Genomic DNA, 14850 nt, shown 5'->3' with positions numbered 1-14850 from the left:
CAAATGTTAGGATGTTGTTCTTGTAGCACTCAACAAAAATTTGAATTTGAAAGTGATGTGCTGCTTTTCTGTATTGCTTGTCTGCTCTGTGGTTAGTCTGCGCATTTAAATCTGACCTAATACAGTGACTAATCATCATTACTGTCAGCAGCATTATGGTATCGGCAAAAGGCATAATACTGACCGGGGAAATCTGGGAGTGCCGGTTTGATCACCTGTATGCTTCACAAAATCAGAAACTACTTCTGAGGTTCACATTTCTCAAGTAATGATACGATTATGAATAAGAAATCTAATTTCAGAAGAAGGTATTCATAGAGATAGACGTTCAGCTTTCACTGTAATTTATATTCCCTGGCATTAAGATAACCTGGACCAGGCATGGTGATAACCTTTGGGAGGATGACATTTTGCTGTTGGAAGCAGAACTGAAACTGCTTTTAACTGATCACAGATTAACATCTTAACCACGTTATCCAGATTTTGTTTTGCACCAACTGTGGATGTTATTTTCTCAGTACAATCCATTTATCTAAAAGACCAAACGCCATCGGCAATATTCACGAGGCAGGATATTTTTTAATCTGCATGAGAAAACAGCAATCCCTATCACTAAATGTGATTGGTGCTCTAAAATGAAACTATAAAGGATTGTCACATCTGAGGAACCCTTCAACCTTGCATTCCGTAATGTGGTCTGATAGGGGCGTTGCCAAGATGCCACACAGTAAGACATCAAATCTGCTGCTGCCGCTGCACCACGGACTGACTCTAGCAGGGCGTTGTCATGGCGACAAGTTGACTGCAGGGAGACCGACTAGAGAGGAGACTGGGCGCCTGGTTTTGCTGACTTGTTGGATAGCTACCTCAGTGAACAACTGGCTGTCGAACACGGTGGGGGGCTACATGGAAAGAGGGGAGTTGGTAGATGGGCAACTGTGCAGGTGGTTGGGCAAAGTGGTTAAGATGGTGGTTAATCGACTGGCCACATGACGATTGGATGAATCGTAGTCTGATATGCAGCAGTTCTCTGCTACGGCATTTCAAGTTGAATGTTTTGGGGGTCTGGCTGTTGGGACAAAACGAGCAATACATATATATCAAATATAGTAAATGAATCAAAAGTTACAGCCCATCATGAACAGTATATATCTTCTGTGTGGGAAAAAGAAGAAAGTTCTTGAATTTCTGGAGAAACAAATGTCTGTTGGTAGTTAAAGTCAACCTTTATGACTTATGAAAAACGAAAATATTGTTGTACCCTTAACAAGTGCAGATTCAGTAATACATTCACACTCTATGGCCAGACTCAGTTCTTTGCCCTGCTAAGAGGGACATACTTCCATATTTTCCCAACAGCACATGTGTGCAGTGATTTACACCCCTGGCTTTAGACCCAGTGTTTCATCATTATAATGAACTGCAGCCACACCCTCCCACAACAGAAAAAAAGAGGAAAAGCACAGTATGGTTTTGTATAATGTAGCTCAAATGATACAAGCGCTATCTGCTGAGCTCATAATCACACGCAATGTGTGTTTTATTGTGTCTTTGTGTGTGTATGTGATGCAGATGGTGATGGAGTAGTGTAAAACAGAGCCCAGAGCTTTCCCTGGAAACCACACCCTAAGCAACCTATTACAACACACAGTCATCAGTGGCTGGGGAACAGCACCAGCATAGATCATTCTGTAGAGCAATAACACTGTCGTTCATTAGCTCAGAGACTATTCCTTCATTCTTCTAGTTATGAACTTGAAGGAGTACATACTCCTGACTTCATTTCATCTTATTCTCTAATATGATTCTAAGTCTGATATGGATAAAATGGTGGCTTTAGATATAATCATATATAAAGTCAGCACGTTAAAATCCATAAACTGCCAGCACTGACAACACTTATAAAAGACTGCATCAGACGAGTAAAGATTTTTTTATCTGATTTATAATACTGCAGCGAGGGGTGTGTCCTCATGCATGGGTGCCTTACTCAAGTGCTTCAGCAGTCACACACACACACACACAAACACACACACACACACACACACACACACACACACACACACACACACACACACATATTCCCCACTGGCCTATAGCAGCATGCAAGAGACCACAATCATTTGACAATCAATAGCTTTCCATTTCCATTACAACCCAACCACTATCAGTCTGCTGATTTCAGTATTCCTGTTAGTGCAGCTGCCTGTGACATACATAATGTATGCCTGCCTGTGGACTGTATTTGATACAAGACTTGAGTTATTTCCAGTCAGTGGAAAACTAGATATTAACAGTCAAACAATTTCAAGAACACATAAATCTAAATGGCAGGACTGTTTGGCAAGGCCGTATGGGTGACCAAACTTTCACCCATAGCTATTACATTATAGCATACACATTATTTTAATGGGTATTTTTGTCGTTAACACTTTTTAGTTTGACATTATAAATCTAAATGCAGACTGGCCATTTATTGTGGCTTTTTCCTGGACTCTATGACAAACAGACCGCCACATTTCCAACATTTAATAGAAAGTATACTACAAAGTGACAGAATGCTGATTCCCAATGTCGCCACGATTATGTGGTTAATGTGTGTCATAGGACTGTTTATTGTTTCAGAATGTTTCCAGGATTCTGTCATTTTTCAAAAAAATGATTTCTCAGCTTTTCTGCATTATTTCGACTATAAATTAAAGGAATTTAGTTCATTACGGTTTTACGATTTCCATTTGCAGTACATTTCTTCACTGTGTAACAGAACTCAAACTTTTGTGATGTTGCTGGAGTTAAACCATCTGTTCTATTATGTTGTTATGGGACCTTAACCTAATCATTTGTAACATTAACAAGACAGCACCATCCACGTAATGAACGGATACTGCAGTCATAATACTGTGAATTTTTGTTGCAACTCTGACTTTGGCAAGGATGGTTAAATGGCAAGCATGAAATTCATGCATGTTGTGGCAAATGTATGATCTGAGTATAGATGACTACTGCTTTCTCTATCAATGCTGTTTCCACCATAATGGGTATTGAATTCAGTTGATTCTTACCCACACTTCCCTCCTGAATCCTTGTTGGACATTGATTTTAACCAGTTCATATAACCTACCTTATTTCAAAACTCCCACAAAAATCCGGAAAAGGGATATGCATTGGTCACTGTCTGCCTGTTCGAGACATACGTAGTATTTCATATACTATAGGGGTGGCAGTAGCTCAGTCTGTAGGGAGTTGGGTTGGGAACCAGAGGGTTGCAAGTTCAAGTCCCAGTACGGACCAAAGTACAGAGTGTGGATTGGTAGCCGGAGAGATACCCATTCACCTCCTGGGCACTGCCAGGTGCCTTTGAGCAAGGCACCATATTGTATTTCAGGCCTGTGTGTAATGATTTCTAACAAACAGAGTGTAAATTGTAATTTCAATGAACAGTATATAAAAAATACCACTGAACAGAATTTCATAAAGTGTCACCCAGTTTATGGTTGGATATTTGAATAGAACTTTAGATAACAATGCATCTCTGTTCTTGTACATTGAAGCATTCAATCCGGTAAAAAGAACTTGCTTTACACAGCTCTGCCCTAACCTACCTGAGCAATAGCATGTTGTGAAAAATATCTTGATGCATTCAGAGATTGAATCATTCTGGTTTGGACTGGAAGGGGCAACTCTTAAACTGGCACGAACCCATTGACCAGACACTGACCAAAAATAGTGATTTTCTGAGCATCCCAGAATAAGCAGCTAGAGCAGCCGCAGAGCAGGGCAAGGTACAACCAGACTAAAGACCATGTCTATCCCTTTCTGAAGAGATTCATTTAAATAGTTTGTACACTGTGTAGCATTCTTTAATTTCAGGCATCATGACTAAATGCACATGAAAATCCAACAAAAGAAAGTCTTTGCTACAATAAGTTTTGTTCAAAGCTTATATTCTGTTAAAAAAATATTTAAAACTAGGACACAACATGCTTCAATCGCCCCTTTTTTCCATCTTATCTAATACCCAACCGGGTATTAGATAGAGTGCCTTGAGACATTTTTAATCTACTTTAAACATGTCTCAACTTTAATCTTAGACCACAAATATTCATATTATCTTAAAGGGTTAGAACATATTGACACAAGACAGCAATGATGGTGTGTTGATGTTGCGATGTTGATCCTGATTTGCTGTGACCTTCTAGGGTCACTGACCATGTCCTCGTTTGTCAATTATGTCACTGTTCCAGCGCCCAGATTTTGGAAAGGAAAAATAATCTCACTGGATGAACTGCTCACTGTAGTTTGTTCAGTCCGTCTTTATTCGCCATAAGATGTCAATATCGTTATCGCAATATATCGAAAGTGTCACAATAACTATGCAATATTTAGTTTATTTTGTGGAGCGATGCGTCCCATCAGTTGGCTGTGTGGCTTAGTTGTGTTTGATTTAGAGCCTGCTTGAAACGCTATAATGATCATGTTTCATTGGCCAGTTACCGTGCCACTTGCACGTTAGTGCACGTCCACTACGTGACAAACCCTATGGAGCGTACCACGTGTGTGCATATTTCGACAGAGTGACAGTGTAAGTGAAGAAATAGATAGAGACAACGGAACGAATCAGAGAAGCAAAAGAAAAGTTGTGTCCTGTTCTCTTTATTTATTTATTTTATACTGTCCAACCAGTAAAACATGTCCTGTTCTGTAGACATGGTCGTTATTTATTTATTCATGTTGTACCAGTCCAATATGACCGTCAGTTGAAATAACCCTGGTGTGTTAAGAAAACTTGTTTAATTTGTTGTTGTTGCGTTTTCCTGTAACTTTTGTAATTTTACATAAGTTTAAAAATATCAAAATTAATATCGATATCGCAATATTCATAATCGATATCGCAATAAAATATTTCGGCAATAACGTGCAACCCTACAATATACAGACTATACAGACATCAGCTGTAGGTAACTAGCTAGGTGGCTAACTAGCAACGTATGCACCATCATGTGGAAGTGTGTTGTTGGGTGCGTGAACTCACAAGGAACTCCAGTTCTTTATTTTATTTTCCTCCAGTCTCTCTCTGTTTTCTTCTAGTCTCTGTATGCTTATGTAGCATTTTGTTTGCATCTTTCCATTGACTTTGAACTTTGAACCTCGCCTTGTGCCTCCTGTTGAAATAACACATAGCAAGGATGAGTTCACTAAGATTAGTGCACTAAGCTTAGCTGTTACTGGCCTATAAAAAACAGCACAAAGTCTGCAGTACAAATTGAGGTGTTAAAAAAAAAATAAGACAAGATAAAGTCATGTTTCACCAAATACAAATAAACCCTAAATGGGGGAAACATGGACAGAAAATGGAGCATTGAGAAAGCTTGAAAGTTTAGAAAGGTGTTCTTTGTATTGTTTTATGGATAATAAATGCTAATCTGACTAGTTTTAGGTCAAACAATTTAAACAACTATTAGCAGAGACTTTTACTGCTCTAACCACCACAAATGTTTATTACTCATCTTTATTTCTATAAGTGTACTATGTGTGTGCGTGAATGTGACCTACTCTTGGCGCTGGTTAAATAGTAGAGGATTTGGTGTTTCGACAAATTCGGAGAGTTGGAGGAGGATTAGCTTTAACACACACATCACGCAATCATCACAACTGAGGTCGACCACAAATGTGCATAAAAAAGGTCTGTTCCAAGTTGCTGAAATCAAACAAATAAGTCTATCATTAATCTAAACTGAAACTAAAAACCTGCATGGTTTGGGAAACTGTGTGCTTCTAGCTGCTTTACTCTTGCATTTTAAAATCTGAAGTCATTGGGAAAAAAATTATTAAGCTATTTTTACCTCACACAACTGCATCCTCCCACTAGTGCTGACAGGCTCATCTATTCAATGTAGAGTGAAGTTCAGGTGGAAGACATATCTTGTCATTTAACTCTTAAGAGAAACAAAGAACCAAACATGAAGCACCTCTCGCTGCACAGGAAAAAGCCATTTTCTCCTCCACAAGTCAGCAGCAGTAATCAAAAATAGACGACAGGATGTTATTCTTGTACTACTACGCTGATTTGCAATGACAGCTTTTTTCCACTTCCACCAGACTGGAGGGAGAAGCTCATAAACGGGGATGCAAATTACTAGTAGCCGCTTCTCCGTGCTTAATAAGTGGGAATGGTCCTGGAAAACTCCATGTCTATACAAAACAGGCCAAAGGGGCTGAGAGGACATTTGGGGAGGCCTCCATTAGCTGTGACAGAGACCCTTGTGTGGGCGGAGAGAGCAGCAGGGAGGCAGGCAGGGACCAGTGGAAGAGGGAAGTCATCCTGAATGTGCACCAGTTCCTCTGCTTCAGCCCTGTTGCCTAGCAAGCAAAAATATTTACTCTTTACCCAAAACTGCACAGGATTTTTTTTCACATTCTGGATAAGTGAAAACAATGAGACATATCAATCACAGAAAGATCTTGCTTGTCTGGAATGTTGATTTTGTGATAGGCTGGAGTAGTGTAATGTATTGTAACCATGGCGACAAAAGAAAGAAAGAAAAAAAAAAACTCAACATGGATCTGATTAATCCAGACAGGTTGAATTATAAACCCTCTTAGTCAAGAAGTCTGAGAAGTGTTGGTGTGTGACGGAAGTGTGTGTCAAATCACATCTCCACACGACAAACCAAACAGGGGTTGTATTTCCCTGCCATCACAACTGTATATTGGTTGCCATGGTGAGTCGCACAGCAACGCCTGGGCGGCCACAGGGTATTTTGTTTGCACTCAAACCCACTTTGCTGCAGGCTGCGTGGTGATGGCACACTCTGGTGTGGCGGAGCCCTGTTTTGTGGCGCGTCAACAGGGGGAATGGGTTTCGTTCCCTGGGCAGAGACGCCGTCTGCCGGCCCTGTTTCATGCCCACAGATGCTCATTCCAGCTGGAGAGGATTACTGATGACATGTACTAGCCTGGAACAACACTGGGGCTGCTGTGTATGAAGGAAGGGAAGAACCACACCTAGAAATCTGACAGAGCCACTGTGGCAGAGAGCAGACGCAAGGAAACAGCTGGAATAGAATGGGCAGGCATGGAAATACAGAAAGAAAGTCTGGGCGCGAGGAGGGTTATACATTAAGCAGATAGAAGGTTGTTTGTGGTACTATGTGCCTGTAGACTCTGAATGATTTATGACATCAGCACTTACTGGGGAGTTGTTTGTCCACTCACAGAGCTGATATTGTTCTATATTAATTGAGTATGGATTTTTTTATTTACTGATATAGTGTTGATTTTCACTAAGTTAAATGAATATTATAGTTGCTGTCCAGTGATGGAGCAAGCTGCAGCTTTTTCAGAACCACCTTTAAAACCTACATGTGGTACGCATTTTATGGTGAAAAGACTAGTGAAGTATTACCTGCTCTAACTGATGATAGTTTTATCTCAAGCCAATGTACCAAAATTATACCATCAGTGGTAATGTTTTCAGGATTGCAGTATCACAGTTTCTAATCAGTTTAAGTTCTAATACTTATATACAATAAAATGTTCATATCAAACCCCATTTTGGATATTATTATGTCCAGCCTTTTTTCCATTCTGATATTGCCTCTGTTTATTAGTAGTTGACGCACAAGGGATCACATGAACATGTAATGCACGTACTGGGAGGGATATAGAACAGGGGTCTTCAACGTTTTTTAAACCAAGGACCCCTTAAAGCTATAGTGCATAGTTTCTGTCGCCCCCATGAGGAATTCTAAGTAATGACAATAACACTGTCGGCGCATCCACAATACAAGCCTTTACGTGATAACGCATGCGCCCCCACCCCTCCTCGATGCAGTTGCTAGCAGCTAAGGAGGACAGGAGGATTAAAAAAACATGATGGAATCTTCAGAAGAGGTAATTATCTTCATTTGAGTTTCTGCACGAGAAAGTCACCGGACGACACAATCTTCTGAACATAGCCATACTGGGAAATACAGACGGAGTTGTGTCGAGCTGATAGTCTTAATTAGCTTTGTAGCAACTCATTTGGCAATGGCTTGAATGTAACAAAGGTTTATTAATATTAAAAAGTTACGCACTAAAGCTTTAACTGAGAGTAAAGGAGCATTTAGAGGAGGCAACATGCATGCATTATTAATATCATTCACTTTAGCCTGGATTGATATTATATGAATACAATGGTGTCATGTCAGTCAACCAGTGCATTTCTTCCTAATTTCCCTCTCCAAAATCACTTCAGAAAAGTAATCACAGCGCTTACTTGCTTTGGTTTTTGTAAAGCATTAAAGTTCAACAAAGACTGGTTCACATAAGAAAATTTACTTTTTCATTTTTATTTTCTTTGTAGATGCACTCCCCTACAAAATCACCCCAGTAGTTGAGAATGATTTAGTATTTCTAAATAGGGCTATTCATGTCCTCTTGTAAAAATGTGTCTTTTTTTCATATCGCAATATATATCGCAGGGGGAAAAAATATCGCAATGTAAGTTTTTTCCAATATCGTGCAGGCCTAGAGAGCAGTGTGTCCGAGGTGCTGACAGATATAAACATGTCAGATGCAACAAAAAAACACATGATACCGGCATTATATGTCGGCCATCAGCCGCCCTGCTGTCTAAATATCAGCATTGGCCATTGAAAAGCCCATATTGGTCGACCACTAGTAAACATTCGTTTTCGCTTAGGGACCGTTTGTTATTTATTTAAGGGACCACTGGAGGAGTTTTGGGACCTTTAGCCAAAATAGACATGACCCTCCTCGCCAGTAAAAATGTTCTATGACCCTCCAAAAACAATTTGGAAAAAAAGGCATGACCCTCCCCAACAATTTACCGATACCTTCTGTACTGGTTTGCACTTGGCAAATATATACAGATTCCCATTGTTTTTTATAGCCATGACATACATGACTAAACCTCTGCATTCTCATCTGACGCATCACACTCCTCTGTTATGGTGTGGTGGCCATTTCAGTAGATTTACTCACTAACATTGTTGTGGAAACACAATAAGCATGGAAACTAAATGCACACCTCCTGCATTACTGCATTACTTCAAATACTAAGTTACTCCTCTAGCAAACTAGTATTCACATGAAATAAAACAATAAAATATTGAGACCAGTCAGCAAGGCACTCCGGGTAACATTCAACACACAAACTGGTTGCTATGGACTCATCACTAGGCTTCCTCCACTTCGCCGTTTAAACAAAGTGGAATATACATATAAAAGTCCAAATCTACACAAAACCCGCAATCAATTAGTAAGCTGACATCAAATGTGGCATTTAGGAAACCTTTATTGCAACCTTGGCATGGTAAGATGTCCAGACATCTTCAGTCATTTTCGTTTTTTACGTCCTGCTGCTCCCATCGTCAGCCAGGTAATATTTTTTTTACTAAAGCAGTATATGAAATCTGATGTGATGTGTTATTTAAGATATTTATAAAATATCTGGTCATGCCAGATATAATTAATTATTCCACTCATTTTTTAAACAATGCAATGAACCATTTCAGCCACCAGGGGGCAGTGCTCCCTCTGCCCCCCCAGCAAACTCATGGGTCAGACCCATCTGGCAGCGAAGGAGGGCAGAGACTAAGAGCTACATGAAATAATATGTACCAAACAAGCCACTTTGAAATTTTGCTTTTTTCATGAATACAAAAGTTGGGTGACCCCAGACTACAAAATGTTGGGTGACCCTCCCCTCAACAAAGAATAAAAAGACCCTCTCCTATTTTCCTCTGGTGGTCCATTCCATAAATACCGAACGGTCCCTTATTGAAAGGTTTCCAGGTAGCAGACAACTCAGAAAGCCAACAGTGCCATCTCTCCCTCTCTTGTGTATTTGTTTGTAACCTTTTTTTTTACAAACAGCTTTTTTACTAAAGCTGCAGTATATGAAATCAGATGTATTACCTATCACCATTTAGTTGTTTTGTGTTATTTAAGATATTTATAAAATAGCTGGTCATGCCAGACATAATTATTCCACTCATTTTTTAAACAATGCAATTATCCATTTCAGCCACCAGGGGGCAGTGCTCCCTCTGCCCCCCAGCAAACTCATGGTTCAGACCCATCTGGTAGCCAAGGAGGGCCGAGACTAAGAGCTACATGGAAAAATATGCACCAAACAAGCCACTTTGAAATTTTGCTGTTTCATGAATGCAAAAGTTGGGTGACCCCCCCCCCCACCTGGACTGAAAATTTTTGGCTGACCCTCCCCTCAACAAAGAATAAAAAGACATGACCCTCCCCTATTTTCCTCCGGTGGTCCATTCCATAAATACCGAATGGTCCCTTAGAGACATTTGCTGAAAAGACTGATGCTGTTGTTTATCCTGGGGGGCCAGTTTAAACAAATGTGTGCATTATATGCATTGTTGTATTCCTGAGTAGCCAGGTAGCCACTCAAAGCGTGTTTGCTGCCCCCGGTGGTTCATATAGGGATCATTTTGAACTGAATACTGTGACCTGTATTATTAAAACACATTTGCCATTACCACCAGTTACCACAGGTGTCACCAAATCAACAAGATCAACAGAAACAGGAGAATTACTTCAATCTGATGGAAAAAGACTGGACTACCATAAGAGCAAATACTAGTGTTGTATGCAGTGTGAAAATGGTGCTTCTTTAATACATTATGGTAGAAAGCCAATGAATAAGTCCCCTGTGAACTGAAATGGTGTGAAACTACGTTATCTCTGCTCTTGGTCAAAGACATCAATGAGATACTTTGTACTGTGTTGAATGTCTGAATGTCAGTCTAGTTAACATGTTGGTTACAAGTGAATGGAGCTTGTCTTTGAGGATAACAACAATCTCCCAAGTGAAAACTTTAACTTTAATACCCAGATAGCATGTATCTTGAGGCCATCAAACTGCACAAAACACACTCATGTTACGATTCTTTCTAGTCTGCGATTTCTTGCCTCAGTACCAAACTATGCAGAGAGGAGACAGATCTTATCTTGGTGAGCTAGTACTGTTTGATGCAGCATCACTTACTGGTTTGATATATGTGTGTGTTTTGACATAAAAAGTACACCTTTTTCAGGTTTAACACCCCAAAATGTTACCATAAAGAAAGGCTAAAGAAAGGAACACACCCAATGTCTCTTTGGGGGGTTGGTATCATTGAAATTTCCATCTCTATAATGACTGTGTAAAACATGCCATGGAAAATTCTAGCCCACTTTAGCATATTATAGACATGCCCTACTTTAACAGTAATGACATCAAGAGACTGTGCTCAGATGCAGAATACAAGACCTCTACGGCTACAGGCCAAAGCTACTCCAGTCTTCCTAAACCCCCCCTTTGGTGTAATATCAGCTAAGGAGACGAAACAAAGGCTGTCACCCACAGCCAAGCAACACACCCCTGACTACAGCCTGAGCTGCAACAATGAAAACTGGAAGGCAGGCATTTCAGACTCTCTCACACACACACACACACACACACACACACACACACACACACACACACACACACACAGAAGGAGAAGGAGAGGGTGAGCTTTCTCTGCAGTTGTAACAAACACCAGCACCCAGCTCGCTGTGTAACACCAGCCTGCCCTGAATTCAACCTCCACCACTCAGTGCTTTGACTGGAGTCTGATTCTTTCTCCTTCCCATGATGCAGGAATACAAGTGCCCCAGTACAAGGCCAGCTTATCACAGCTCATCAGAAATGGGCGTGTATTTCCCCCATCTCTCTTTTTTTCTCCTCTCACTCTCCTCTGCACCAGCCTGCAACATGAACAGTACTAGACCATGTCTGCAGTCTGCAAGGGACACATTTAATTCTTATTAGCTTAAATAAATAAGACCCTGTGTGGAAATAATGAGCTGATGCACAAGGATTGCAAATTATTTTACACTACTCACTTTTGTTCAATGATTGCCAACCACATAACCACAGGAGGACAATATAATTAGGCTATGTATCAGGATACTTTGACGTAGGCCTATGTCACTTAAAACATTGTGTATTAAAATGGTGAGAGAAACTGATTGAAAACAATCAATTAAGCCCGAAATAATCTCATTAAGAGAGAAAGGGCATTCTTGTCAAAATGGCTAAAATGTGATTTTAATCGCTTCATGTGCATGGAAAAAAAAATATGTATTCATTGTTTGCTAAATGTAAACGGGGTGTAGGGGGGATAGATAGCATCTAAAGCACATTGATGCCATACGGTATATTTATAATAGTATATGCCACTAAACTACATTTTAAAATGTTAATTAAATACGACGGGGTCACCATAAACTCACAGTTATGCACTGCAGGCAGCAGAAATACCTGCAGAAACATGACAGTGGTTTTAATGGGCGAGCCTGCTCGCCACACGCATGGAGCCCCTCAACAAAGAAGATGCAGGACACCTTTAAGAAAACGCCTCATCTTTCTGCCTGGCTGTCACTATGGCAGCCAGTCATGCCATTTCATAGCTCGTATTTTTTTTCCAGCGGCTTCAGTTAAGTCTGACAATAAAAAGAAACATTCACACGCCCCGAGTCGTGCTGGTGGCCGCATTTATGTTTATAATGCATCGCTGTGAAACGGCAGCGCGACACACTAACGCAGTGATTTGCAACAGCAGCCATCAAAGTTACCACAGCCAATGAAGCATAAATAACTCTTTTACTTACTGTGATCTTTGGGATGTTCTTTTTTCCTTGGTAAGACATTTTTCGTTCAATTCCACCTTTAGAAGCACGCTTTGAAAAACGGTATTCCCTCTTTACGGATGCTGCAGCGGCCCTCGCCTTGATGGGAGCTTCAGGGAATGGTCGCCACTCTGTCAGTGCGATGTAAAGTGCTTCGCGGAGCGCCTGTGGTTCAGTCACCCGGCCCCTCCCTCAATCGGCTCAATTGGAAAGAAGCGGTGACACAATCTTCCCACCGGAGGGCGCAGTGGAGCAGCTGCTAAACAGCCTGCATCCAGTTGTCTGCATTACTGGGCTGCCTGTCGCACATTTTTCTTGTACAGCACATATGTGACATTAGTCATTATGGATTATTGAGAGATTGTTCTTGCCTCAAAAACAGCAAATCGTTCTGAACTAGTTGGTTTATTAGAAGAGAATGTGTGGCACTATATAATAGTTAAGCACCAACAGCAGGACATAATCCCTGCAGGGTATAAATTACTATCATACTCACACTTATCATCCTCACTATCAACATTAGGTAGTAAAATGATGTGGCTACTTTAAAATCCTATTGCACGTTTGCAATACTGTTCACCATATAGACATAGACATACACTGAATGAATAGACTATTCAAATAAATTAATGAATTGGGCTGTTGATAGGAAAGTTTTTTAAGGGAATTTTAATAAATAAATTCAGGATCACATGCTTAAATAGAAACAGTATGTAAGATTCAAGTAGGCTAAGAGTGTAAATCTTTACCAAAAATTACCTACAGATTATGTTTTTCTGAACACAAAGGAGGGGCAACATGGTGTAGCAGCTGTCACAGAGCCTGCCCACCACATTACACACCCCACATGTCTACTCACCACGACACACCGACACACACACACACACCCACACACACACACACACACACACACACACACACACACACACACACACACACACACGCACACACACACACACGTCCCCCCACCCAGCCATGTGTCTCTCTATTGTTTGAACCTAAAGTGGATCCCCCTTCACTCCACCGGTCATTTTCTCCACCACTCCCATTCTCAGCACAACTGCACCCATAAGGAGGTTCTGGGACATGCACATGACTGAGGGCGTGCCTGTGTGTGTGTGTGTGTGTGTGTGTGTGTGTGTGTGTGTGTGTGTGTGTGTGTGTGTGTGTGTGTGTGTGTGTATGTTTGTGTGTGTGTGTGTGTACACATTTTTTAATGAAATTTCTTTGTTTTTAAGAAATATATATTACAACATAAAAGATACAGTTTTAGATAAAGATTTAGTTTTGTTTTATGTGTGAGCTATATTAAAAAAGCATTAGCCATGTGATTAATATACTGTAATATGCTGACTCACAACAGACACTACATGTAATTTCCTCTGTTACTTGCATACTGCAGAATTTCAAAAAAGTTTCATTATCAAATATCCTTTTGTGTCAATGCTTTAAGTGTTGGTTTCCTACACCTTCTCACCCTGAACTATTATCGACAATCACAAATTTTACATATTGAGAGGAGATGCGCTTTAAAATTTTATATAATTTTTCCAGTAAATCAATAGCCACTGATTGTTTTCTTCCTGCCTTTGGCTGCAAGAGGATGCAGTGCCTACATGCTGACATGTCCTTTCATGGCAGTGAGGCAGTAAGGCATTACCTCAGCATTCCCAGGCCTTGGAGAATGCATTAACAACACACTTCCAGTTTGCAGGCCTGATACCTCTACAGACCACGTTAATGTAAGTTATGACTATAACTATGGATCTATGAGACCGAACGATGACCATCACCACGGTCTTACCTTGAATGATGCAATCCTTTAACCTATCCTCGAGACATTATGTCAACAAAGTCCTGTGACTGACCTTAGGAGGCTTGGCCGCCATCCATAAGAGCATCCAGGTGGCCACGCCTCTTCCTCTTGCCTGGAACACCTGAGCCCGTTCTGAGCGACAAGAGATGGTGACGGTCATCATTCGGTCTCATAGATCCATACATGCATTCATGCACAAATCAGCCAGTCATCAAAATAAGGAAGGACTTTCATCCCTGACGGTAGAAGAGAAGACAAGGTGGTCCCTACCACCTGGGTAAACACCCTTGGTGAGAGGGACAGGCCAAATGGCAGGACCTTGAACTGGTACGCTTGTCCCTGGAAGG

At 40.7% G+C, this 14850-nt stretch overlaps 1 protein-coding gene across 2 annotated transcripts in view; it reads right to left on the bottom strand.

Moving 5' to 3' along the window:
• dpysl3 (dihydropyrimidinase like 3) overlaps positions 1 to 12843 on the bottom strand; it is a 34550-nt gene extending 21707 nt beyond the window's left edge. For both annotated transcript variants that reach the window (XM_078266029.1, XM_078266031.1), the window contains exon 1: positions 12670 to 12843. In XM_078266029.1, coding sequence (XP_078122155.1) covers positions 12670 to 12708 — 39 coding nt within the window. In that variant the 5' untranslated portion in view covers positions 12709 to 12843. The remainder of the gene's footprint in view (positions 1 to 12669) is intronic.
• Between the last annotated feature and the right edge of the window lie 2007 nt (positions 12844 to 14850).

Source organism: Sander vitreus, chromosome 13 (genome assembly GCF_031162955.1).
Source record: "Sander vitreus isolate 19-12246 chromosome 13, sanVit1, whole genome shotgun sequence".
NCBI lineage: Eukaryota > Metazoa > Chordata > Actinopteri > Perciformes > Percidae > Sander > Sander vitreus.
The sequence above is the reverse complement of the archived record's forward strand: the minus strand, read 5'-3'. Positions and strand labels throughout refer to the sequence as shown.